General features: G+C 39.0%; 2 protein-coding genes across 6 annotated transcripts in view; one reads left to right on the plus strand and one right to left on the minus strand.

Moving 5' to 3' along the window:
• The first annotated feature begins 1,931 nt into the window (after positions 1 to 1,931).
• Positions 1,932 to 27,818, plus strand: part of gsap (gamma-secretase activating protein) — a 304,945-nt gene continuing 279,058 nt past the window's right edge. The window contains exon 1 of the mRNA XM_078235613.1: positions 1,932 to 2,006. The gene's annotated coding sequence lies outside the window, so the exon portion shown is untranslated. The remainder of the gene's footprint in view (positions 2,007 to 27,818) is intronic.
• Positions 6,320 to 27,818, minus strand: part of LOC144507977 (tyrosine-protein phosphatase non-receptor type 12-like) — a 137,146-nt gene continuing 115,647 nt past the window's right edge. For 2 of the 5 annotated variants that reach the window (XM_078235621.1, XM_078235619.1), the window contains 6 exons: positions 22,555 to 22,632; positions 20,878 to 20,975; positions 20,653 to 20,683; positions 15,045 to 15,173; positions 11,345 to 11,410; positions 6,320 to 8,213 (listed from right to left, as the gene is read on the minus strand). In XM_078235621.1, coding sequence (XP_078091747.1) covers positions 8,152 to 8,213; positions 11,345 to 11,410; positions 15,045 to 15,173; positions 20,653 to 20,683; positions 20,878 to 20,975; positions 22,555 to 22,632 — 464 coding nt within the window. In that variant the 3' untranslated portion in view covers positions 6,320 to 8,151. Of the gene's footprint in view, positions 8,214 to 9,740; positions 11,411 to 15,044; positions 15,174 to 20,652; positions 20,684 to 20,877; positions 20,976 to 22,554; positions 22,633 to 27,818 lie in introns of all 5 variants that reach the window. The other 3 variants (XM_078235622.1, XM_078235620.1, XR_013500184.1) reach the window with 2 other exon arrangements.

Here is a 27,818-nt window from a genome sequence, read left to right on the forward strand (position 1 = left end):
CTGCTGTGCATCTTGTGGGTGGTAAACACTGTTGCCATTCTGTGTTGATGGAATGAGTGTTTGATAGGGTGTCAGTTAAAGGAGCAGCTTTGTCCTGGATGATGCCAAGCTTCTTGTGTTATTGGCATTGTAATCATCCTGCCAAGTGGAAAATATTCCATCACACTCCTGGTACCTTTATAGATGGTGGACAAGTTTAGGATATCGAAGGTGGGTTACTCCTGACAGAATCTTGAGCTTCAGACCTGCTCCTGCTGCCACAGTATTCATAATGTTGATCTAGTGAAGTTTCTGCTAAATGGTAACCTCCAGGATGTTGTTGGCAGGGAATTGAGCAACGGTAATACTTTTTGTCAAGCAGAGATTCTCTTTAGTTGAAGATGGTCATCGTCTGGCATTTTGCAGTGCAAATTCTATTTGCCACTTTTCAGCTCAAGACTAAATGCTGACTAGGTTTTGCTGCATGCAGGCACAGGTTCCTTCAGTTATCTCCAGAATACAGTCCTTCCACATTAGTCCTTCCATTGTCCATCACTTCATGCTTTTTCTACATTGAAGTCCGTCCATACTCTTTCCACCTTATTTATGTCATGCTAAAGTTTAAAATTTTTTATTCTTATTTCCTTTCTCTCAATACTTGGTTCACAGACTTTGTGTCCCAAATGTTCTGGCACATTTTACTAGATCTAAAATACTGGAATATTTACATTTCCCAATACATGGGAGCAGGGTGGCACAGTGGTTAGCACTGTTGCCTCACAGCACCAGGGACCTGGGTTTAATTCTGGCCTCGAATCAGTGTGTTCGGAGTTAGCACATTCTCCCCGTGTCTGGGTTGGTTATCTCTGGGTGTTTTGGTTTCTTCCCACAGTCCAAAAATGTGCAGTTTAGGTTGATTGGCTATGCAAAATTTATCCTGGTGTCAGGGGATTAGCAAGGTAAATGTGTAGGTTTATGGGAATAGAGCCTGGTTGGGATTGTGGTCGGTGCAGACTTGATGGGCCAAATGGCCTCCTGCACAGCAGGGATTTGATTTTTATGAAATTCCCCCTCCCCCCTTGTGTTTTGTTGGAATAAAAGCTTTGTTGAGTTGCCAAGGAGGCCTCTTGCCAGTAACCTCCCACATTTACAAGTTAATCTATCACATCCATCTTGAAATGACCTTGCAGAACTGGCTACACAACTTCTAGTTCATCTATTGCAAGGAAATCCTCTGTTGGCATTATATAGGTAGAAATCTTAAATTATAGTTGATTCAAAACAGATTCTTTGATTTTGCAATTCAAAAAGCCTGCATTATATCAAATTTTCACTGAAAAGGAGACTCCAAATTACGCACGTATCTTGGCCCTGATTTTCTGTGCCAAATTCTTTCAAGGAAAAATTATTCTGAAGACCTCAGTGATTTGGACTGGTTCAGCAGTGAGAGTTGAGCTCAGTTGGCAATTTGATTCCAGGTTAACAATGACATTAAACAGAGTTTAGATATTTTCACTCACTTCCTTTGATCTGGGTTTGACCTGTACTACATCTAGCTCCACCATTAATATTTAAAACAAACTGTTCCATTTCCTTTTTGTTCAGATTAGAAAATCTTATATTTAACACTTTGTATATAAAAACTTATACAAATACAGGAGAGGTGGAACATTCAGTAAATAACTGAACTGTAAAACTATTATTTGACTGAGCATAGCAATAAATTACTAGCGTGCAACTACCAGTTCTTTCCACTGACATCTACCAGAATTTAAATTGTTTCATTTTATTCTAGTACTCTGTTCCGAATAACTTAATTTTAACTGCTTCAAAATCTTGGGTTTTTAAATAATCCGGGTCTGTAAAGCTGGTATTTTTGTTTCCCAAATAGTCTACAACAATTGGAACATAAAAGCCTCAACTTTGGAATTCAACAGCAGAAAGCAAGCAGGCTTGCTTTTGATTCTGGTAGTGTACATGCAGTGGTGTCGTTTTGTCAGATGGGACGTTGTAGCAAGAGCTGCCAGGTGAGGAAAGATCGAACCTGGTGAGTGAACGTCTCCAAATGTGGATTCCAGGGATAGTTGAGAGATTGAAGAAGCCTGGAGCACGAGACAGCTGGGTAGGAAATCAAGTAGCTGACTTAGTGTGTAGTTCACAAGCACGATTCAGGAGCTTTTATTTTCCCTTTCCCCCTGCCTATGGCTCCTCTTTTTAGGTCAGGCTTGCTCTGGGCAACATGTTTTCCTCTCCGTCGACAACAATTAGCAAGAGCTCCATTTCAGGCGAAACACCTCTCCTGCAGCCCTTTGAGAGTTTAGGGGCAAAGTAGTCTTGCTGAACTTGTGTACCAAACTCACTGGGTAATAGGCCTTTCCTCTACTTGTCCCTAATCTCAGAATTCTTCTGCTTCATTGACCAGCAAGGGAAGTTGAAAACAGCTACATAATTGAAAAATGATCAAATAATTGCATTGACAGAAGATAGCATTTAATTTGTAATTTTATTTTAGCAAATAATTGCAAAATTAGGCAAAAATGAATTATAGAACCATATATGCCACCATATCTTTGAATCAAAGCTCTTATGAACACAATAGCAATTTTTATAAAGGGGCTTTACAAAGGGAATACATCTTGGAAGGTTGTGGAACTGTGAAGATTGTAATGAAAGGGACGGAGGGAATTGAAAACAAGGATGAGAATTTTAAAATGAACATGTTGCTTAACCAGGAGCCAATATAGGTCTGAGCACAGGAGTTATAGATGAACAGGACTTAAGGTATGGGAAAGAAGAATTTTGGATGACCAAGTGTCGAGAGGATAGAATGTGGGAGGGCAGCAGGAAATACAATAGTCAAATCTCGATGTAACAAAGATATGGCTGAGTTTCAGCAGCAGATGAGGCAGGAGTGGAGACGAGCAGTGTTAGAGGTGGAAACAGGTAATCTTAGTGATGGTACAGATGTGATTGGAAGCTCATCTTGGGGTCAGAGCAGTCTAGTTCAGCCTCAGATAAAAAACAATGGACAGAGAACAAGAGTTGTGGTGACTCATGTTTTGACATCCAATAAATTTAGAGGCAGTGGAAGGATTGAAAGAAATGAGGTACAGCTGGGGAGCAGTGTGCATGTGGAAACTGATATGTTTAAATAGAATTGATATAAAACTTAATTCCTAAGCTTGCAATTACAACCTCTACCATTGGAGCAATGAAGTTAAACTTGGATAATTGAACAATGTGAACCTCCTCAAAAATCAGCCAATGTCCACTGATCCCTGAAGGTAGTAGGACAGGTCAATAAGATAAAGTTATATGGAATCCTTGCCTTTATTACCCGAGGTAAGGAATATAAAAGCAGGGAGGTTATACTGGAACTATATAAATCATTAATTAGGCCACAACTTGAATACTGGTCACATCATTACAGAAAGGATGTAATTGCAGTAGAGAAGGTAGAGTAATACGAAGATGCTGACAGGGCTGGAAGATGCATCTATGAGGAAGAGGGGAGTCTGATTGAGATGTACAAAATTGAGAGCCCGATTAGGGAAGGGCCTATTCACATTAGAAGAGATCATTAATAAGGGCAAAAATGATTGGTAGAAAGATTAGAATGGAGGGGAGAAATTTATTTTTCACCCAGAGGATAGTAGGGATCTGGAACTCTGCCTGAAAAAGCAGAAACACTCAACTCATCTAAAAAGATGTCTGGATATGCACCTGAAGTGCCATAACTTGATTGAAACAGAAGATCCTGAGGAGTCTTGACAGGGTGGACATGGAGAGGATGTTTCCACTTGGGGCAGAACCTAGAACTTGGGGGTCGCTGTTTAAAAACAAGGAATGTCAGAAAGTAAGACAAGGTTAGGTGACTCATTTTCCAGTTTGCACAGACACCATGGACCAAGTGGCCTCTGTGCTGTAAAGTTTCAATGATTCTAAATGTATACGGTCAATGTTAATTTTAAGCAATGTTGAAATCTGTTACTCCTAAAAAGTGTAGTTTTTAAAAGAAACCTCGGTAAAAGATTGAATTTTAAGAATCCACTGTTCCCTAGGCCCCTTTCACTTAACATGCTGTTTTTGGCATTATCTATAGACATAGAATCAGCTTCCAGAAACTTTTCTTTACCTTGCCCCCACTGACATGGTTGATAGACCATGCCTGCAACCCCCTCACCCATTGCCTATGCTCTTGGTGATGTCACTAGTTTCCTAAAAGCTTAGAGTTAAATGGTCATTCTTATTTAAATCCCATCAGTCTCACCTCTCCCTACCTCTAATCTGCAACGACCCCACCCCACCTCTCTCACTCAACTACTGTTCACTGTGACCACAGCTAAACAGGCAGTGCGCTCTGGAATTTCTCCCTAAATTATCTGGCTCTACTTTCCTTAAAACTCACATTTTGACCAAGTACCACAGATAATGGAAATTGAAACAAACAGAAAATGAGAACTGAGCAGGTCCAAAAACGTGAGACGAGAGAGTGTGTTAACATTTCAGGGTGGTGACCCTTCATCACCAACCTAAAACGCTAACTGTCTTTCCATAGATGCTGCCAGACCTGCTGTGTATTTTCAGCATTTTGCTTTATTTCTATGTTTCAGTTACCCTCGCTAGAATCATCTTGGAAGACGTTTCACTGCTTCATGACCTCCCTTCTACCTGCCATAATCTCTTCCAACCACACATCCCACTCCACTTTTCACTCACTCCATTATACATTTACTTTTTCATTTCTTTCAACTGTGACAATAGTGTCCTTCAAGAAATGTATTTTACTCATGTTTCATCAGTCCCTTGCATTTTGTCTGCAGCCTGGTGTCCTCTTGTTACTGAAGCAGTATTATTTATATCATGTTTGTTTTAAGCTGAACTAATGCAGTGTTCTGTTGTTCCCTTTGGATTGCAGAGTAGAGCTTGATGGGATGATTGACAGGTCATATGACTGGAAACAACTCAGCTTTGTTGTTGTTTGGACTTGCAAGAGAGAGAGCAGTGTCTCTTATTTCCCCTCTCTGGAGTTAGAGATCCTGCTGTCTGAATGTTGCTGTGTTGGAAGTTTCAGAAAGTGAGGGGTACCCTTTCCGGTCTCTGAAGTCTGGAAGCTGCTAGAGATTAGATTTACTTCTCTGGTTTGCTGTCTTGAGGACATAGCCTTCTCTGAAAATAGCCGTTTGGATTTCTGTCTACAGGAGTCACAAGCTGGAAATCTAGTATCATATGAGCATACTCGTTTTAGTGCTGACTAATTTTAAAGGGTCTTTGTCCATGGGATATTGCTTTTAAATTGGAACAGATAGCTTTTAAGAATATTTCATATTTGTCTTGTAATTGGTCAAAGTTATGTGAATTCTTTGTTATTTTCTAATTGTGTTCTTAAATAAACTTTGTTTGATAAAAGCTTCCCAGTGGGTCACCTGAATCATACCTGGAGTGAAACACCTTGAGCCCACCTATGCCAAAATAAAATGTAAAACTTATTTCTCCCTTGTTCTTGTGTTACGGACAGAAAAGTAGTTTTAGTTCAGTTGGAAGAAAGTGCCAGAATTTTAGCAAGACAGGAAAAAGCTAAAAAATGACAGCCAAGTCAAAGAATAAGGGCCGTATACAGATTTTGTTCAGTGAAGTTGAGGGAGGGATCCACAGGAAGCAGAAGTAAAGGAAAATAGGCCTGCGAGAAGTCAAGAGATTCGAGGAGAAAACTAAAGGTCTGTAACTCCTTACTCTGCACCTATGAAGTAGTTGGCACAGCTGAATTGGAGTGCGCGAAAGCAAAACCTGAGTACATGAGACAATCCATCTGGATGTGGACTGTAGTAGACGGCATCTGAGAAAAATTGGTAGATTCCAAAAAAGGTATTTTGAGCAGATTGAAAACCCAGACCAGTTGGCTCACAGTGTGACGAGCATCTGGAGGGAGTTGATGAAAGACCCATCGCATCTGTTTGGGGTGGTAACTGTCACTTGGTTTCAGAGTGCATCTGACACACATACACCCCCCCCCCAGGTCACCTATTGGTTTATTGGATATGTACTTGTACTCTAATTCACAGCAAGGTAGAATTTGTAACTTGTATTGTCCTTCTAAATCTGTACATATCTGTAAAGGTAGTTCATCTTTTCTTGTTTAAGGAACTTTTTATTCTGAAGCGGACGCAGTGAGTCTTCAGTCACTCTGCCCATTTCAAAACCAAAAAAAGTTTGGATCTCTCGGGCCTTGTTCCCCACTAGAATCTGACTTGTCCAATAGTAACACTAGCCTGGATCGTAACATCTTGCCTACCAATCCTTCACTGTATCTTAAATTGTTCTATTATCGACAATAGTGTTTCAACTATTCAAAGTTTATTCAACTTCAATCTTAATGAACATTTTTTTTAAATCATTTGGAATCAACTGTAGTTGCATTGAAATGAAATACAGAATTAAAGTTAACAGCAGCTATTCTGAAGCATGTTATACCAAAACCTCAAGATTACAGCTTCAGTTATTTCTCAGCAGGAGGGATCCACAGTAGCAATTGTCCCAATGAACGAACCTTGGGTAATATGTCTTAGTCTGCTATAAATCAACTCATGAATTAATATTTAGGTTAGGGCTTGTAAAATTAATGACATTTCTTTTCAGCAATGACAATGAACATATTTATTCTATTTAACCAAATGAAACCAACTTGGAAAGCTTGTAGCATTCAGAAGATCAAAAAGTCAAATTCCCAAACCCGTGTATCTCACTCTTAGGACACCCATTAAAATTAGTCATATATGATAGATAAATTTATATGAATAGCCAATGTAAAAGCTGTAACTAATATTTAAGGATCAATGTACGAGAAAAAAAATATACTTGTACTGGTTTTGATTTTGCCAGAGACATCATGATTTTTAAAAATATGCAGTTGATGAAAATTAGTATTTGTCTAAAACATCAGGATTAACAGAAATCTGAATTAATTCCTCTTGCTCAGATTAATCAAACACCACACAAAATGTTACTTTTGTCAGACTATTTGACAAATAATAGGACAAGTTAATTGAAACATCTTATATTGCACTAAAAATTGCCCTATTTTATTTTGAACCTTTATTCATTTACTTGACAGAAAATAAATTGTACAAAAAAATTGTTTCTTTCATGGGCTTATTAGTTAGCAAGCTATTTTATATTGTGAAAAATATTGATTTTTTCAAATACTTTATATTACTCACATATGACAAAGCATTTGTCCATTTTAATTCCCCCCAAAAAAGAACACAAGCTAATTTGTTTTAAGATCTTTACTGACAGGTCAATATATTGTAAAATACAGGTTTGTGAGACTGATAGTCCTCTTTTCCCAGATGCACAAAAGCACAAGCAAAATGCTCACATGATGTTAACAGGATTGCATACTGTTCGAAGGCACTTACTAAATTCAAGGCCAAATGAACAACAGATCAAAGTGGAATTGGTTATTAACAGCATATAATATAAAAATATCCTTTTGCTTACAATTTACAAATGTATTATTACAATCTCAACCCCTGTTAAACTGCAATTTTCTGCTCATTTCCAGTAGTTAAGAACGCCTGAAAGAATATTTTTCTATAATTTCAGGGCAAATAATTTACAAAAAAATGGTACACAAGGAGGTTTAGATCATGCACAGATTTCTTACATCTTCTGTTAAGAATATTTAATACCTGCAACATTGTCAATTATTTACCTACCTGCCCTGTACATATATAAAAGAGTAATGCACATAATAGTTTCTGGAAGTTAGCAAAGAATAATTGTCCACAGACTCCCTATTTATACTTACTATATTACTATACAATCCTACAAGCAGTGTAACAAATTCCCCGAAAAAAATTAAGGCCTGTAATACTTTACTGTTTCTTTAAAGTCTTAATACTTTTAAGTGTGAAATAAGGCAGGTAAAAATGGTCCCAGCAAAAAGATATTTAGCACCGGAATCCACACCCTTGGAAGGTTTTTTAGCAAGTTACAATAGATGTAAAATGTGTACCATTTGTAACTGAGAAGACATCTAAATTGCTCTTGCTTTTTGTTAGTAAGAAAGATTGTTTTAGTGAGTGTGAATAGTTTTTCTACTTTTCAGTCCTTTTGTGGCACTTGAAGGGAGACACTCCAGTATTGCGGTCCATTTGAATATCTGCTTCATCATGTCCACTCAGGAGGAGGATCTCTTGGCCCTCTTGGTTTTGTATAACGATTATTGAATCCTGCAAATTAGAGAAAAGCAAACTGTTATTTGCAACTTGTTAATCAAAGTTTTAAAATAAGACACGTTTGCGTATGCAGAGCAAAAACACTTAGAATAAATTCCAATTACATTCTATAATAGGAAAATAACAATTTTAATTCTGAGGAGATACAATGGAACATACTATTCAATTGATTTGTTTTTAAGATTGAGACCTATTGAAGACTCATTATAGCTGGCACACAAGCAGTGCAGTTTCAAAAATATGAACGCAAGGGCCTAGAAATTCAATCATCATTTTCAGGCAAGCAGGGTACAAGGTGCCTGCTGCACACAAGTATTCATGTAGATGCAGGGACCTTGTGAAATTGGTGCTGGGATCTCATGGGACAGACCTACCTGCTCATTGGCGATTGGGGGGGGGGGGGGGGGGGGGACATGTTGGTAGGAAAGTAGGGGTCTACAACATCTCTAATAAGAAACATGCATTCTTGTTGTAAATTAGAGGGAACTAGAAGGGGAAAATGGCTGCAAGAGCTGAGTTAGGGAAACAATTCTCAGATTATATTCCTAGACTAAGTTTTATTTAGTCCAAGATTTGACGCAACAGGTCGTGCCTTTTTGTAGATCCACCTTTCCGACTCACCTTGACCTGATCTGTCAATGTAACCACATATAATCGACTTTATACAATCCTCTTCCATGCATTTCCCTAGTGACTTGTGACTGAATTTTGTTCAAACAGCCTAACGTCGATATTGTGCAAAACTTAATACATTACGTAACAAAATTTTGTTGAAATAGATAAAAAACAAAAATTGATCCAGGGTATTATTGGATCAAAGAGACTGGCAAAGCTGCTCATTTGATTGCTAACCAAAATCAAATAAACTGATTTCAAATTCCAGTAAAAATGTTACAATTCATCTCTGCAGCTCAAAACTAGAGAGGAGGAAGATGGCGCAAGGGGATTGATGTTCTGCAACACATGTTGGCAGTGGATGTGCATGAATATCACAGGGTTTGAATGCAATGTTCTCCAGTTGAATAGCCTGCCAATACTATTTTGAGTTCACAAAGAATGCTGAAGAAGCAAAGAACTACAGCTAGCAAGATACTACATGCAAGACAGAATGAGTGGGACAAAGGAAGTGAAAATATAAAATTGGCATTGGTTAAAAGTTCTTCAACATTAAAATTTGACAACTGGTAAAAATTAACTTTTTTCAAAAAGCTTGCTAATAGGAAACAAAATAAGACAGCACATATAATACAAGATAACTGGTATTTGTTGAAAATCTAAGTAAAGTTTGCTCATAGATTTCTTTCGAATTACAGGCTGCAAGTACATAAATTCAAGCAGACATTTGACTCAAACTGCATTCATTTATTTTCCCATTAATGATTGTATTTTTCTTTATTTCATAATATTTTTTTTTTAGTTAAATATCTGGTCATAAATTCCTTGAACCTTTTTTCCTTTTCAATCCTATTTATTCTTTTTAAACAGGGTTGTCTACAAATTATAGGGAAACACTGCGCTAACCTTTCATCCACTCATTTAATACACCATTTTTTGTCTTCTCTTGGAGGGTATTTGTGAAAAATACAATTTTGGATTTCCACAATGCATTTTTCTCATTTAAACTGATTCTGCATGATCTCATCGCTGCAGTACAACCCTCGATCATGTTAAACATATGAAAATAAAGAAAAAAAGGAGTTAGAGGGTGGAAATGCAATAGAGTGGCAAAGAAAGAGAGAAGGAAAATCACCATACTGATGCAAATGCAACAGCAAATCAAAGGGCAGATTGAAACATTAGATGCTGTTAAAAAAAGATTTACAGACTTGGGACCTACAAATTAAAGATACAACGAGCAAGTGAGAAATTCATGCATCTGCCATGAAGTTTAATAGGTTAAAATTTATTTCGGACAATGGGAGTTTCTAAACTGCTGCCACCTTATATATTTTATGTTGATCAGAAATTATAGCAAAAGAAAACTGAAAATACAGGACTTTTTGGTGTAATTCAAAATTAAATCTAATAGCCCTCTTTTCCAAAAGGGCAAGGTTTAATTTAAAGAAAAAGATTCAACAGCCTTAAGAAAATAAAATCAACCATGATTAATATCGTGAAATGGAAAAGGCTTTGAATAGAGATACATATGCAGCATCTTTCTTTGCCTGGGAAAAAAAAACATTTTGCTCCGGACCAGAATAGCCTCCAGACCTGCATCACTATGACAAAACCACCCCCAATCTTAAAAAGCTAATCCATCATTGTTTTTCTCCAGTTCAGGTCCAGGAGCCAACTTGAATGGTGTTCAACCATTAGAAAGATTACAGACAACATGATTTTCTCCTATTGGTGAATTTTGTTTTTATTCATTTATGGGATATGGGTGTTGCTGTCTGGCCAGCATTTACTGCCCATCCTTTGGGAAGGTGGTGGTGAGATGCCTTTTTGAAACGCTGATACAACTGATTGGCTTGCAAGGCCATTTCAGGGGGCAGTTGAGAGTCAACCACATTGCTGTGGCTCTGAAGTCACATGTAGGCCACACCAGGCAAGAACAGCAGATTTCCATTCCTAAAGGACATCAGTGAACCAGAAGGATTTTTCCAACAATCAACGATGATTTCATGGTCATCAGTAGATTCTTAATTCCAGATTTTTAAAAATTGAATTCAACTTCCACCATCTGTGGCGAGATTCGAACCTGGGTCCCCAGAACATTAGCTGAGTTACTGGAATAATAGACCAGCAATAATACCACTTGGCCCTCACCTCCCCTAATTTTGACAGCAGCATCTGCTTCTTAATGTTTAAGACCACAGTACAAATTTACCTTGTGGTAAAAATGCTTACGACAGCGTTCTGTACTGAAAATCCAGATAACACCTCATCCTATTTTACTTCAGGGCTTTTACTCTCCACATCACTGCCCACCCAGTCTATTTTTGATTAAACAATTACAAAATAGTTCAATGTTAGCTGCTCTGACAGGATTCTGGGATTTCACTTTCCTCTGCCTGGCTGTCTTCACCTCTCCCCCCCAACCTCCAAACCACCACCATCCAAAGTCACTCACCTCCAGACATTTTATATCTAAGTGTTGGGGCATTGACAATGAAGGTCCTTACCTGATTTTTGGAGACAGGATACAAGGACAGTTCTCAGCATGCTCATTTTCGAAAGGAAACCACTGTCTGATAAGAGGAGGTCACTTATGAAGTTTTGTTTAAGTCTAACAAAGCAATTTTAATTTGAGGTGACAGGTGTTAATAGGATACAAGCATGCATGCATGCGTGGTTTTCTGGGACATCCACTTTCAAAATGAAACAAAAATCAAAGTCATGGTTTGCTAAGAAAAACACAAAAGTACCAAGATGTTAACAAAACACATGATCAGGAAACATGGGCGTGTTCCCAGTATGTTTGTATTTAAAGACACCTGATATCTGACCCAATTACATGAGTTAGAATAGGAAGAGTTTGTAAGGTGAGAATAGAGGTCAGCATGTTCTATATAGCGTATAAAAAGAAAACTCTTAACTTCACTCCATAGCCCTACCTTTCATGTGGTGTAGAATTTGATATAGCTCTTTTGTAGTTTGAAACTGCAGATATTCTACATATCATGCGGACCTCTAAAAATGTTTCCATTTCAATCCAAAAGTTGCACAAGCTTAACAATATTTCATTAATGTTGTGGGTCACACATAATACTCCTGCTTGGAAGCTCAATCATTACAATTCTCAATGAGAATGCCCAGTATGCTTCAGTAATAGTACAGTATGTTATCAGTCTCCCACTACAAGTTTAAAATTTTGTTTCAACTGAGGCAGAGTTTAACGACATTAAGGAAATTTGAAATCTATAATTATCAGTCCCTGAAGGAGCTTTACTCTTGCTAAGCATGGATATGTGGTCCTATTATTGGCATGAAACGAGCAACTTTTACAGATAGCTGACAGCTGAGGGAAAAAAAAGTAGAAAGTACTTTGCATGTTGATAGACAGCATCCACTTTTGTTTTAACAATATCTTAATGACAATACAAACTAATCATGGAGGCCAGCTTTCAGTATGACCATTTTTGCAAGGAACCCCCATGTTTAATGAGAACACAATGAGGAAATTTGATTGAACCATTCTAATTTGGCATGGAAAGTTAGTGTCATGAATGTACATGAACACGTTACATTACATGGTGTGCTTTGAGTTAAAACTCCTCATACAAATTAGGATTTGCTATAATCCACTGAAAGGTTAAAGAACATTCAAGGAGACTTTCCCTTTAAGAATCTTTAGCAAAGTTAGGACAGTAAGCCTCAGCAACTTCCAATACCTCAAAACTAGGGGTTTAATTTACAACAAGGACATTAAGATTTTGTTCCCCCAAATTGAGAGTTTCTTTCAACTATTTACCCTCTGGGGAAAAATTCTTAGCCTTCTTTTACTTTTCAGACCATCAGTCTTCTCCAGACAATGTCTAGTGAATAGATGAAGGGCAGATATAACACAGCAAGTCTACGAGTCCTGAAACAATGACAGACTGATAAAGGAGGTTAGAATATATTTGGCAGCCAGGAAAGCCTCAAACCTCTTGTTGCTACGTAGTCCAACTGCCACATGTTGAATGAAAGAAACAAGTTGTTTGTCAAATCTGAACTTTTCTGATTTCAGCAGCACTGGATCAATTAGCTATGATTTTATGCACAGAGCTTTAATCTTCAAATTGGATAAAAATCCAAAAGTATTTCCAAAGCCAATCACACTTTTTCTTTCTTCCCAAACCAGTAACAAAATGTGCTGCATCATAGAATCCCTACAGTGCAGGAGGCCACCATTCGGCCCATTGAGTCTGCACCGACTCACCAACAGAGCAGCTTAACCCAAGCCCTATCCCACTAACCCCATGTATTTACCCCACTAATCTCCCTAACCTACACATTGTGGGGCACTTGAGGCAATTTAGCATAGCCAATCAACCCAACCTGCACATCTTTGGTCTGTGAAAGGACACCAGAGCACCCGGAAGAAACCCAAACAGACATGGGGAGAATGTGCAAATTCCACATAGACAGTCACCCAAGGCTGGAATTGGACCTGGGTCCCTGGCGCTGTGAAGCAGCAGTACTAACCACTGTGCATGTTATTCTTTGGCAAGACAACCATCAGGAAGGTTAAGAGTTTCTTCCATTTGCACCACAGCCACTACATTGTCCGAGACACAGGGTTTATCTTAAGGCTGAGAGACAGCTACCAAAGGCTATATATATCCTTTTACTCACTCAGCATTCACAAGTTGATCTGACAAACATTTTCATACTGCATTCAGCCTTATTCATATAAGACAATCGAGAAAATGGGAAAACTGTTATATAGTGATAGTTCTATCAAATACAAATTTTCTTTCCAACCTATGATTTTACTCTTCTCCTCATCTGGCATTGCTAGAATTAGACAAGTTTAAAAAGTGCATTCATTGCTCACATCATTTTATGTCTTAAATGCATTCCAAGGACATAACCCAAAATAAAGCCTAATATAAAAACATAGATTAAGATAACACCACGTACACATTACTTTCCTTGTGATTCTACTTCCACCATTGCGGATCACAGCAAATCCTAATTGTATGTGCACATTTAAAAATAAACAAGAATATGGCTGTAGGGATCAAGAGGGGGGTGGGGGAGGTGGGTAAAGGGGAAAAGAGAGCAGGCTTTAGTAATCAACTATGTCAATACTGGTAATGGAACATGTTATCGTTCCTTTAATAGTGACAGCATCATGTACACTAGTCAAATTTATAAACAGGTTACACAAAGTATAAAGCACTGTTCCAATACTATCTTTTCTATATTGATCAGATTTTCCTTTCATTACTCAAATTAATCATTTTGCAATCTAAAACTATCATATGAACGGAGTTGTTTCATTTAGTAGGTTAGTATCGCTTGAAACTGGATTGAGACTGTGTAAACTCACTTCACCATTTACAGCCAGAGATCCGTCAATCTGGCACTTCCAAAAGATGAAGGCACAATGTTGAAACTCACTGTGCCAATCAATCCTTGGATATTTATAGCTTCAATGACATTCTTTCTCAAAGGGCTACGAAATTTAAAAATATGAAATTTGGCTCAAATATTGAATATTTATTTTAAAATACTAATGAATGTTTAGACAGGAATAGTTTCTAGTCTCTACCTTATAAAAATATGATTTAAAAACCTGAATAAATTTAGAAGTCAACATTTTTAAAAAAGCAGTTAGTGAAGTGACAAGAACTTTGGATTAATTCTGCAACAATTAATAATTTAAATGTGTTGCAGTGTTACTGCAGAGCAGTAAAAAACAACAATGTGCTAAACTGGTGATGGTTAATTGTGGCTTTGGGCCTGCGATTTCTCAGAGCAGGTCCTTCACCTTAGCTGAAAAGAGCCGTAAAAAAGGCCATGTTTTTTTCTCTCGAAATGCAAGGGAAGAAACAAGACAGGCCCAGTTACTGCAACTCAACTTGTACAACTCCAATGTTCTTCTGTATAAAATCTGTTCCAGAAGCAACTTACCTGACTGCTCTGACCAGGGATAGTGAGCGATTCAGGAATACCAAATAAATAAAAAAATAACTCTTTCTCTGTGTACAGTTTTTTTGAGTGATGTTGTGGTGATGCAGGCGGGGACATGCTCAAATTAACAACTAACAATAGAAAAGTAAAGTCTCAACATTGCGAGTATAATTTAATGAACTTACAATTTAAATGATTACTCAACTGAAGTTGAAGGACAATAAATATTACTGTAGCCTTTATAAAATTACATATACCCACCTAAATCTGAACCACGCTCTCTTCGTTTTGTGTTTGTTTCTGAGGTTTGGCCTACCTCACCCTTCTTGGCAGTAGTTACTGATCTTGAATCACCCAATGGCCTCCCACTATCCCGTATTTCAGGAGTATCTGAAACGTAATACATGAACAATAAATTAAATCCATAAAATCAAATCTCAACTTCAAAACTGGTTTCAATTATTAGTAAAGTCATTCAAAACAACAGTACAGTCATGTACAATTTAAGCCAAAGTCCACCTGTGGAGATTCACAGTCAATCTACATAATACTTCCGAATAGAACTACACCAAAGTGACAGTAATTTCCAGTTCTCCGGCATTATGTTGAAGGTGACAAAGCTGCAGAACACATTTGCAACTCTCAAATTATTGATTTTAAAAATCTAGAAATCATAATTACTTTCTCTAAGATTAGTACTAATCTGACTGCCAGAAGCTGTGACTGAGTCCTGGCTGTTTGGCAATGGATATGGTAATCAGCAGCATTGCATTTAAAAGGTCAAATTTATGTTTGGAGGAGATTGACCTTCATTAGTTAATTTATTTAGTTTTGTTTTGATCTCTTGTCTCAACATTTTTTTTCCTTCTTTAGCTCAAACTCCCTGTTTTCTTTGGCTCAAGTCCATTTAATTTTGTTTTTTTGCACCTCTTTGCTTCACGATGGCAGAGAGAGATAGGGACAATGCTTACCCATTAATTCACATGTGCATGAGTAAGGAGCTCAGCTTGAACTAATACATGTTAAGTTGAGCTGGGATAGGCCACAATGAGCAAAACAATGATAAGCAAGAGGTTATCACAGTAGCCATTGGCTTAAAAAACTAATTACAGTAGAAGCGCATTAATATTTTCATGATTGCAAGTTGTGTATGTTCCAAATCGTGCGATGCAAACACATACCAAACAAATTAATTTAGTTTTATACACACTTCTGCAGGTAACTTGTAAAGCTTATTCACATAGTAGGTAGCCATTTAACTGTTCTCCTTGACTTTACTGCAGAAAACATCAAGTTTCATTTGTATTTCAAGGAGGAAAAATAAATGGATGCACACGGTTGCTCAATATGCATATCAGATGCTTGGACAAGATAGATTTCTCTCAGTTTTACTGTTCTACATGGACAATTTCAGGTGTACACAATTTTCAATGAACCATATTGTGAAATACTGGTACTTGAAAAAGACAAAGCCAGATGAACGTAAGCAGGCAAATCATGAGGCCCACTAAACAAGCTGCATTATTGAAGTAATCAAAAATACTTAAGTGCAGGAAAAACCGTCCACAAGTGAAAATTTGACCTTAATGTTAACAGAGATATAATTTATATTTACAATTTCTAATCTAAACAAGTCAAAAAGTGAATATTGGAGACAGCAACCTGTATATACTTCGGACACATGGCTGCAGTGTGCAGTCTTTTCAAGGTACTCCATAGCAGGACATAATTCATAAAATGCTATACAGAGTGGGCCAGAAAAGATATGTAATGCATCACAAGACAGATCAAATTTTCCTCAACTTAAAATACAGAATGTAGAGATTATGACAGAAGTGCATGCAGCATGCTTGGGAGAAACAACATAACTTTGGATTTGAGGCTTTCATTACTCTCCACCAGTAAAGATTTCCTCACCTCATGTCTGTGTTTTTGTTTACTCTTTCACAGGATGAGATCATCACTGGCAAGGCCCATCCTTAAAAGTCCAAGAGGTGATGGTGAGCTGACTCTGAACTACTGCTGTCTGTCCAGTGAAAATACTCCCACAAATGCTGTTAGATAGACAGTTCCAGGATTTTGATCCAGCAATGATATACTTCCAAGTCAAGATACTGTGTACTCAGAGGGGAACTTATAGATAGTGGTGACCCCACCCATCTGCTGCCCTTGTCCTTCTAGACGATGGGGCCACAGATTTGGAAGATGCTATTAAAAAAAGCCATGAAGAGTTGCTAAGTGCATCTTGATTGGATACACTGCAGTTATGTTGCACCACTGATGAAGGGATTGAATGCTATGGGTGCCAATCAAACTGGTTGCTTTGTCCTAGATGGCATTGAGCTCCAGTTGTTGTTGGAATTGCACTCATCCAGGCAAATGGAGAGTATTTCATTGAAGTCTGACCTGTGCCTTATAGGTGGTGGAAAGGCTCTGGGGAGTCAAGAAGTGAATCACAACTCTATCCAGCCTCTACGCTGCTCTTGTAGACATATTATTCATGTGGCTGGTCAATGATGACCCACTGGGATTGGGGGCAGGGGGAAGAGGAGGTTCAATTATGGTAATACCATGCGCAAGACTGATGGATGGAAAATGATTCCTGTGATTACTCACCCGGGGTCGGGAGATGGGGGAAACAGACAGTGCTAGTCACTAGGGCCTGTGTCTGTAGGGCCGTGATTACCGACCACTGCACCGTGGCAATTGGCATGCTGTGGGAAGCTTACAAGTGTGCTGTGGTTTGGAGTGGGCTTTAAACAGTGCGCTGCAGGAGCCCGAGAAAGATCAAGAAAAAACCCCAGAACTGAGACCTGGGAGTCATAGAATTCCTAACCCCACACATTTACCCCATTAACCCCCTTAACCTACACCGCTTAGGACACTAGGTTTGGACTGTGGGGGGAAACCGGAACACCCGGAGTAAACCACACAGACCAGGGTAGAACGTGCACAGTCACCCAAGGCTGGAATTGAACCCGGCTCCCTGGCGCGGTGAGGCAGGTTGGAACAGAGAGAATGTTATGCTGAGCAGAGCAAGTGGGAGAGGGAGGAGGTAGCAGGAGTGTGGCGCTGGGGGGGGGGGGGGGGTAAGCGGGATTATGGCAAACCCGGAGACCGGAATATAATCCACAAATTTAATCCAACTTCCTCCCCAGTCCGGCAAGACACGTTCTGCGTCATTTAAAAAAAGATATGGAGCCGAGAGGCTGCTGGCTTCGCTTCTTGAGCAGGGGCTTTAGGAAGAGCATGTAGCCAGAGGGGATTTCAGCCTGTCAGTGCTAACTCCGGTATTTCTGAGGACATGCTACCGTATCCCAGAACACCAGAGGAAAGAGAGTGAGGAAGCAGTGAAAAAAGGTAGAAGATTATGAGCCATATCCTGATGAATCGGTTGTGGCAAGAACAAGATCCGTGGTACACCCGGGATGAGCCTGACCTGCGACGAAACAGGTGAACTGACACACTGGGAGTTTTGGTACTGGTAAAGCTCTGCTAGGGGGATGAGTTTGTGGGGAATTACTTGGCTGTGTTGAGAGCACAAATTGCTGCAATGGAGGGAAACCATGTGTGGGTGGCCCCACCCTGTATGTGATTGGCCACTGCCGATTCACTACTACCTCGAGACATTAATGAGCAATTGATTCAGCTGAAAAAAAAGTGGGTATGCCATGGATTTGTTTGTCGCATTGATGTGTGTCGTGTTACTGAAAAGGTTGGGAACCACTGCTCTAGGGGACCCACTGACCAAGCAGCTTGTCAGTCTGGCTGGTCAGTGGCCTAAGCAGCCAATCTGGCACGTACCCATCTCAACTGACAGGCTTATTGTCCAATGACTGCTGTTGTTCTGAAACACAGCAATCATTGGCTGAGTAATAGGACACTCTAGATTCTCCAGTCCCTCCTTGCTTACCTCATGGACTTGTGTCCAGGCCTTGTTGTCATTCAGTATACATGCCAGTGAGTACAAGCGCATAACTGAGTAAGCACACGTGTGAGTGTAAGAGCCCCAAGAACCCCATGTGATTTCAAGAGCTGAAGACACTAAATACTGCAAAGGCTTTGGGCCCTGACAATATTCCAGCAATAGTACTGAAGACTTGTGATCCAGAACTTGCCGTGCGCTCTCACCAAACTGTTCCAGTACAGCTACAAACTGGGCATGTACCCAACAGTGCGGAAAATTGCCCAAAGAACCAGCAAAAATAACCCCAGTCTGCTCACGATCATTAGTAAAGTGACAGAAAAGGTAATCAACAGTGCAATCAAACTGCACTTGCTTAGCACTAACCTGCTCGCTGATGCTCAGTTTGGGTTCCACCAGACCCACTCAGCTCCTGATCTCATTACAGCCTTGGTTCAAACATGGACAAAAGAACTAAACAGCAGAGGTGAGGCGAGTGACTGCCCTTGACATCAAGGCAGCATTTGACCAAGTGTGGCATCAAGGAGCCCTAGCAAAACTGAAGTCAATGGAAATCGGGGGAAACACCCTCCACTGGTTGGCCTCGTACCTGGCAGAAAGGAAGATGGTTGGGGTAGTTGGAGATCAATCATCTTAGTTCCAGGACATTACTGCAACCATTCCTCAGGGTTGTGTCCTCGGCTCAGCCATCTTCACCTGCTTCATCAATAAACGTTCTACCGTGATCAGCACCATTCGTGATTCCTCATATACTGAAGCATTCCAGCTTTACAGTTTAAAGTTTATTTATTAGTGCCACAAGTAGGCTTGCATTAACACCGCAATGAAGTTACTGTGGAATTCCCCTTGTCACCACACTCTGGCGCCTGTTTGGATATACTGAGGGAGAATTTAGCATGGCAATGCACCTAACCAGCATGTCTGATGACCATGTCCAAATGCAACTTGACCTGGACAATATCCAGACTTCGCATGGCAAGTGGCAACTAATATTTGTTCCAAATAATTGCCAGGCAATGACTATATCCAACAAGGGAGAACCTAACCATCACACTTTGATGGTTCAATGGCATTACCATTGGTGAATTCCCCATTATTAATATCCTGGAGGTTACCAGTGACCAGAAACTGAACTGGACTTTTCATTTAAATACTGTGACTACAAGAGAAGATCAGAGGCTGGGATCTTCCAACAAATAACTCACCTCCAGATTCCCAAAGCCTGTCCATCATCTACAAGGCACAAATCAAGAGTGTGATACTCTCCCTTAATTTGTCACAAGTAGGCTTACATTAACACTGCAATGAAGTTACTGTAAAAATCCCTTTGCCTGGATGATTGCAGCTTCAACAATAGTCAAGAAGCTCAACACCTTCCAGGACAATGCAGCCCACTTGATTGGCACCCCTTCCACAACCACATTCACTCCCTCTACCACCAACAAGCAGTGGCAGTAATGTGTACAATCTACAAAATGTACTGCAGCAATTCACAAAGATTCATTAGACAGCATCTTCCAAACCCAGGGCTACCACCATCTAGAAGGATAAGAGCAGCAGATACATGGGAGCACCACCACATGGAAGTGTCCAAATAGATCATTGTTCCTTCAATGTAGCTTCTCAAGATCAAATTCCTGGGACTCCTTCCCTAACTGGACTGTAGGTGCACCTATACCACATGGATTGCAGTAGTTCAAAAAGACAACTCATCACCACCTTCAAGGGCAATTAGGGATGAGAAATGAATGCTAGCCTAGCCAGTGACTATTGTTTCAGAGAATATATTGAAGATAATTAACAACTCTAACAACATGGGCAAATTTCAATAAAAATATCATTGTACCTATATCCTGTAAATGAATAAAATCAAAATAGACGAGATTAATTATATTTTTCTTCTAAAAGACAAGTAAATTTGAAAAATGATTTGTGGTTGCTTACTCATTCTTGAACTTCGGGGATTTTTCAGGCTCTGTTTCAAAAAAAGGGAAAATATTTAAGTACCTTCTAATGATTCAGCATTTTAAATCACATCTGCATGACTTCAAGTTATTTAAGGCAAATGGGGTTAGCTTAGATGGGCATTTTGGTCAGCATGGACCAGTTTGGGCTGAAGGGCCTGTCTCTGTGCTGTAGATTCTATGATTCTATGAAATATGTCATTACCTTACTCCTCACCATCTTTACTTGCTCAACAGTCTGTGCTTGTGGAAAACCACTCCATTCAGCAGATTTCCCAACATGGACAGGCCGAACAAGGGAGTCTAACAAAAGGAAAAGGTTTGATTAATGTTAAAAGTAAAATTCATCAAATTATTCACCATAAAATTTTCATTTTAGTATCTTAATTAGATTCAATTTATTAAATTCTGCGTAAACAGTAATAGTCACTAACAAACTGCATTTGACTATGAATCATTGCTGTGTGGTAATCACATCACAAACATGGATCCTTCAGTGAGGCAAATTAGAGTAAGTATCAATAGGAGTTAAATCATGAAACCTGGGATTAAGAGTTCCATTATCCAGGAGCTGAGCTAACCGGGACAGGCAGATGAGGCTTCAGTTTATCATTTAATCTCAAAATGGCATCGCCAAGACAGCACTTCCTCAAATGGTGTATTGAATTGTCAGCCTCGATTATGTGACTGAATCCATAAGATTCTCTCTGAGCTAAATTCACATAATTAAACAAACTAATCAGGCAAACACAGGCCAGTGCTGGCTTTTAAAGGGCAGGACACACTTGAAAAATCATAATCCGTAACAAAAAGACAATGGCCCAGATCTTCCAGTCTCCAGACGTTAAGAGACCAGGCGTACTCTGGAGAATGCGATATGGGACTCTTCAGAAAGCCAAATGCAAGTAATCCATGGAAATTACCCGGGAGGTCCCAATTTCTGATGGACAATTCACTGGATCTAGAAACCTCTGCAAAATTCTCCAATTCTGAGTTTGTGTCAGAGAATTGGGAAGGATCTGACTCACTTAACTGGATGGTTATGCAGGAAATATTAAAAATGTGGAGCTCTGGCAGTGTAAAAAGAAATCGCAGCAGAGTAATCATGAAAAGATCAACAAAGGCCAAGCACTCACCCATATGAAGAGGAGAAAACAAATGGCCTATTACTCCAATCTGCCGATGCACTGCATGATTAAATATTATTGCACTGCTCAATTCCAAATTATTGCCACTGGGTGTCATTGTAGTTAACGTAAATAAATACCATAATATGGTGCTGAATATTGCATTCTGGCCACTAGATGATATTGTGCACCATATTGCCTACCTTGCTGCTACACAGCACCACCCAATGGCAGATGTAAAACACTTCAATAAGGTGTCAGCATTAAAATGCTTCATGGTTATAGAATGTCACAGTAAGAGTTTTAACAACACCAGGTTAAAGTCCAACAGGTTTATTTGGTAGCAAACACCATCAGTTTGAGAGGATCTCCAAGATCGCTCATATCGACACAGACATCTCCACATATAGAATGTCAAGCAGCAGCTACGTATCAATCCGGACATTGCAATTTTGATTAGATCAGACAGTTGGATTTAAGATTTTATATTAGCCCCAGATAAAACATTCACTCTTGAAAATTCAAACTTGAAATTACTATTGACTGATTGGTGTCTTGGGACTGCCTAAATAATTCACACCAACCGATGTATCAGGAAGAAATGAGATCATTCTACTCCGCTCTCCATTTCTAGTTCTTGGAAAGGTTATCACCAGCTAATTATGGTGGCTCAGTGGACCCATGAATTCTCCAGTGACCACATGACTTGAACAAATGATTTCAATAACTCTATAACAATTAAGAACAGATCTCACCAGATTCATTAACCACAACAAAAGATTCAGGAGTTCTTTCTGGCAAAGGAGGCGGACTGTCTTCTTTGTTTCCAGAACCTAGTAAAATAAAATTTAAAAATTGATTTGATTCCAGTCCCCCTGCTGCAGCTTTGTAGTGTGTTTCACCGGGCACTTAAAGCATAGTGGGCCTGATATGTTATCACAAAGACAGCAGGAAATTTGATATCCAGGATAAAACATTTTTGTATTTACTGTCATACATAATAAAGGAGCTGCTACTCACACAAAGGTCAGCACTGTCCATACCGCTCTATTTTAAGTACCCATTTTACCATGTTGCAAATGTGGAGGGGAATGTAATTTAGCAATCACACAATGTTACATAACTGACAGGAGAATAAGCCAATTTTATAACTAGACATACTAACTATATAGTTGGCACAAAATGATATCAGAGGGATAGTTAACTGTGTCCAAAAATATTAACCTGCTGCTGTCTAATTGAAATTACTGAAAATCCACAGGTGAAGTTGGTGCACCCAACTCAGTGCAAAACCTTGCAATGTTCCTTCTTCAAAGTTTGGCATTTTAGAATGAAGTTATTAGACAGCACATCCTTGCGCACTTTCTAACCTTTGTCCAGTAACTGGATATAATCGGTACTTCATCTCAGTCAGTGTGATTCCCCAAAATATTGACTTGCATGAGGTCTGTCTGATCCGGCCCCACACACTATCCAGAACATAGCTAGATGCTGTCCATCCTTTACCATGGCATGCCCTGCTGTCGCTACCTTAGTTAAGGCCAACTGAAGAAAGTGAGCCTAAGCAGTAATTACAACCGATCAAGCTGACCACAATGACAGCTTCACTCACTGTACAATATTACTGGTTTTCAATCATTTTACATAGAATTTTAGCAATAACCAAGGAAGTAAAGCACAATAATCAAAACACAACATGCAATGCTTTTTTGCCCTACCATTTTACCAACAGGCACAGAAGTTTATTGTACATGCCTTATTCCGATAACTATTAATATTGAGATCATAGTGTCTCAATACTTATTTTACCTACTAATCAAAATTGCATTAGCCTGATCAGATTCCCAATTTAGTCACATGGCTAGTGTATTAGATAACTCTAACTTAACAGTTTAACAGGAAATTAATGCGAGAATTTTTGTTTGAATATAATTGTGGAGCAATAATGGCTTTTTAAAAAAAAAAATTATACCTGTTAGTAGCAAAACTTTCATTGATTTTGACAATTTTGTACGATGCAACGGGACTAAGCAAAATAGAAATGCCCCCATTTCTGAAAAAGGGCAGTTGAGTATCACCAAATTGTCAATTACTGTCATCAAGTGACAACCCTCTTCACACAATAAACCTTTGGGAAAAAAAGCCTGATTTGCATACATTTCTGCCACCGCAACTGATCCCATTTCAAAAATCGGACAATAAGAATTGTTCCTATGAATTCTGTTCATTTGGAAAAACAAGAATGTTATGGTAATTTCCAAGTCAAATTGTACCTAATTTTAATCAGTTTAGTTAAGAATCACATGATGCATGATTATTCTTAACCTCTGATACACAGTACCTCAGAGACCATTTCAACTGGCAGATCAGATTGAAGCCATCAGGTGAGATTGTGCTGCAGCTGAATATGCAACAATGTCAACATTAGTTGATTTGTCCCCCCCCCCCCCCCAATGTTTGCGCACAAGATTGCTACAACAGAAAGTTCATAATGTCACAGCAAGGGGAACAGGGCTGAGAGTGAATAATTCAATCATTAAGACAATTAGGTTGTTGAGAAGGAAGTGCATACAGGAGTGAGTGAATTCAATGCCACAAAAGGGGAATTAATATGGGGCGAGGGAAGGGAGGAGGGGGGGCAGAGGGTGGGTGGGTGGGGGGGGGGGGGGGAGGAAGAGTGGGGAATACAAGGGAAGAAAGTTAAAGAAATTTTGAATACTGGCATCTTTAAACTCTCCAATAGTACCTTAGGAATGAGTCTCCACATTTGCAATGGTTAACTTTGTGCCAGTGAATAATTGCCACTAATTAACAATTGTTAAAGTTAAAAGGGTGCTTATGTTTGATATTACAAGACTTAAACTTTATGGCTAGTTTAGTTCAAATCTACTGGGCAAATAGGCTGGCGTCATAATATTTAATGGCTGTCAGTGGTGAGACAGCAGTATGTGGTTTGAATAAAGCTAATTGAGTGGCTAAACTAGGATGAGAGTTCTGCATGTTCAGATTTAAAATGGCACATCTGCTGCTCTCCTGAATTTGCTGTATCGTTTAAGCATAAATAATAAAGCATTATTAGCCTCACTGCTATCTTGACAGTATAATCTAGCCAATCCTGTTTAAGCTAGGAATGTTTAAGCACACAACTTCCTCCAACATTATGGCAAAAGATAAAGCTTCCAAACTGAACAGCATTCAATGAACACAAGAATTAGTGCAAACACAATGAATGCTGAACAGTTAAGCCTATAGTATAAATGTACTTGGCTCTGGTATGCACCCAACTCCTTCATGGCTACTGGAACTTATCACTCGTGTGAGACAATCAACAATACCACACAACTTAAAACTTATTACTTGTATATGACTTATCAAGGAGAATTCCAACTGATTAACATCTGATTGCAAAAGATAGCAGAGGTCTTTGGGAAGTCTTTTGAGGCTTGGTCCCCTCCTACTTCTCACCTAGATGCTACCCCTTGGTGACATTATCTGGAAGCACAGTTTGCTGACAGCACCTCAACTCCTCTACTGTCACTAAATCATCAGACTGCTTTTCTGACATCCAGCACTAGATGAGTAGAAACTTTCAATTAAATATAGGCAAGGCTGAAGCCATTGTTTTTGATCCAAGTGTCGAATTCTATCCTTCCCCTGGCAACAGTCTGAGATTAAACCAGTTTATTCGCAATCTTGAGTGTCACATCTGACCCCCAGTTGAGCGTCTGATCTCATATTCATGCCATCTCCAAGACAGCCTACTTCCACCTCTGTAACATAACCCTCTAAACAATTCAACACTCTTGACAGATCTCCATTCACCCACGGCAAACGCGAGGTCATCTAAAACGCTGCTGCCCATGTCCTAACCAGCACCCATTCTCCTACCACCCCTGTGCTTGCTCACCTACACTGACTCCAAGTTAAGCAATGCCTCAATTTTAAAATACTCCCTTGTTTAAAATCACCTCCCTGATCTCTGTAGTTTCAAGTTCCACAACCTCAGATTATCGACACTTTGAATCGTCTCGAGAATACTGGATTTTAATCGTTCCACCATTGGCGGTCTAGGCCCTAAACTCTGGAATTTCCTGTCTACACCTGTCTTTCTATCTTGGTTTCCTGTTTTAAGACAATATTTAAAACTACTTTGATCAAGCTGGTGTTCATCTGATCTAGTATCTCCTTTGTGTGGTATGGTGATGTTGTATTTTATACTGTTCCTGTAAAGCACCTTGGCGCGTTTTATTACATTTAAGCTGTTCTCTGAAGTTATTGTCGTGTAGCTAATATTGTAATCTCAATATTTAGCCATGATCAAATAGGTACATGTCAGAAATTGTGTCCCCCTCTCCAGTGTTTTTCAACATCTGTGATGATTAGGATCTTTAATCCCATCCATAACTAGATATTCAAACATAACTTTAAACAAGTTAAAATCAGCACAACATTAATGGCTTTTGAACGTGGCCTATTCTATGAATCTACATTAGGAGGGGCAAGGGGTGATAAAGAGGGGAGGAGAAAACTAGAAAGAAGCACATTTCTTCTTTCTAATTTCTCTTTTATTCTGCTTGGAGTCTCTGGATAGTATGTCGTTTTTTTTTTTAATTGCACATCGCTGAGGTGGTGGTGGGTCTACCTACTACTTAATCCACTGTAGTCACTGTGACAATGGTATTCTCATAATAGGTTATTTTAAGATATTGACTCAGCAATAAAAGAATGGCATCAAATTTCCAAATCTATGCTGTGACTTGCAACTTTTAGCCGACAATGTTGCCATGATGCTGCTGCTGTTATTCTTCTTCATGGTGAAGTTCACAGGGCAGCATGTACTGAAACTACAGTGCACCAGCGGTGGAGGGAGTAGCAGGGGCACTGACCAAATAGATAGCTTAGTCCTGTATGGTATCAAGCTTCAAATGCTGTGGTGGCTATGCCAGTCTAGACACCTGGTGAGTTTTCTATCACCCACCTAATGAGTTTTATAAATGGTGGAAATATCTTTCCACTTTATAGAAAACAGAATGACAATATAGGAAACCGACTAAAAAGAGAGGTACTGAAATATCTACAGCGATGTTGGAAAGGAAACAAAATACATGACACTTGTGGGCAGTCTTTTCAATACATGCAGCATCTTTCTCACCATAGCTGCAAAACCGCAGCATATCACACACAGCAAGAACAAAACTAAAATAAAAACTGAACAATTCTACACCTCAGAGTATCATTCTTCTCTGAACTCTAAATAAACTTCAAATGTAACTAATGAGTTACATTTCCCCTTTGCAGTTTGATACCAAATCACAATGTAGAAAAATAATTAAATACTATCAATCAAGTGCCTTACACTGGAGTCCACTGGCTGAGAGAGAACTCCTAAAACAGTGCCTCTGAATGGATTGTCACAATTTACACAACAAAATGTATGCAGAAAAAAAGACTTTTTAACAAAATGTCTGTAAAGTTTTGTAGAAGTTTCTTCACACTCCAAATATCACACTTTTGAAAGAAATGTTTTATTTCTGACCTGCAGTCACAAGTGTACAATCATCTACAATTATGTACCTTGTTCACCAAACAACAACATAATTGTGATTAACTGCAGGACTTTCCCCTTTATACCATTTCCATTTAAGAATTGTCCAAACTGTGGCTTTAAAAAGGCAGGCTAAGTTAAAGCTGAAAATAACTGAACTCTGAACTTCTTGAGCAATGAAGCAGTTCAACTAAATGATCAGATCCTGACCAAAACTAGTCAACCATTTAGTACTGAAAGGTTTTCGCCCAGCACCATTTACAACTGTTTTTTGTAGGAATTCAACTGGTTGGCAATTGTTATGGGCACAAAACTGTAGAATGCTATTCAAGAAACAAAGCAAGAATTTTTTTTTTCTATGACAAATAATTAATGTTTCAAAAGTGTCATTTTCATACAAAATATTGCATTTTGTTCAGACTTAGCGTAACAGCTATAAAGTCCAAAATACAACTAACAGTAAGATGCAAAGTG

Source organism: Mustelus asterias, chromosome 19 (assembly GCF_964213995.1).
Source record: "Mustelus asterias chromosome 19, sMusAst1.hap1.1, whole genome shotgun sequence".
NCBI lineage: Eukaryota > Metazoa > Chordata > Chondrichthyes > Carcharhiniformes > Triakidae > Mustelus > Mustelus asterias.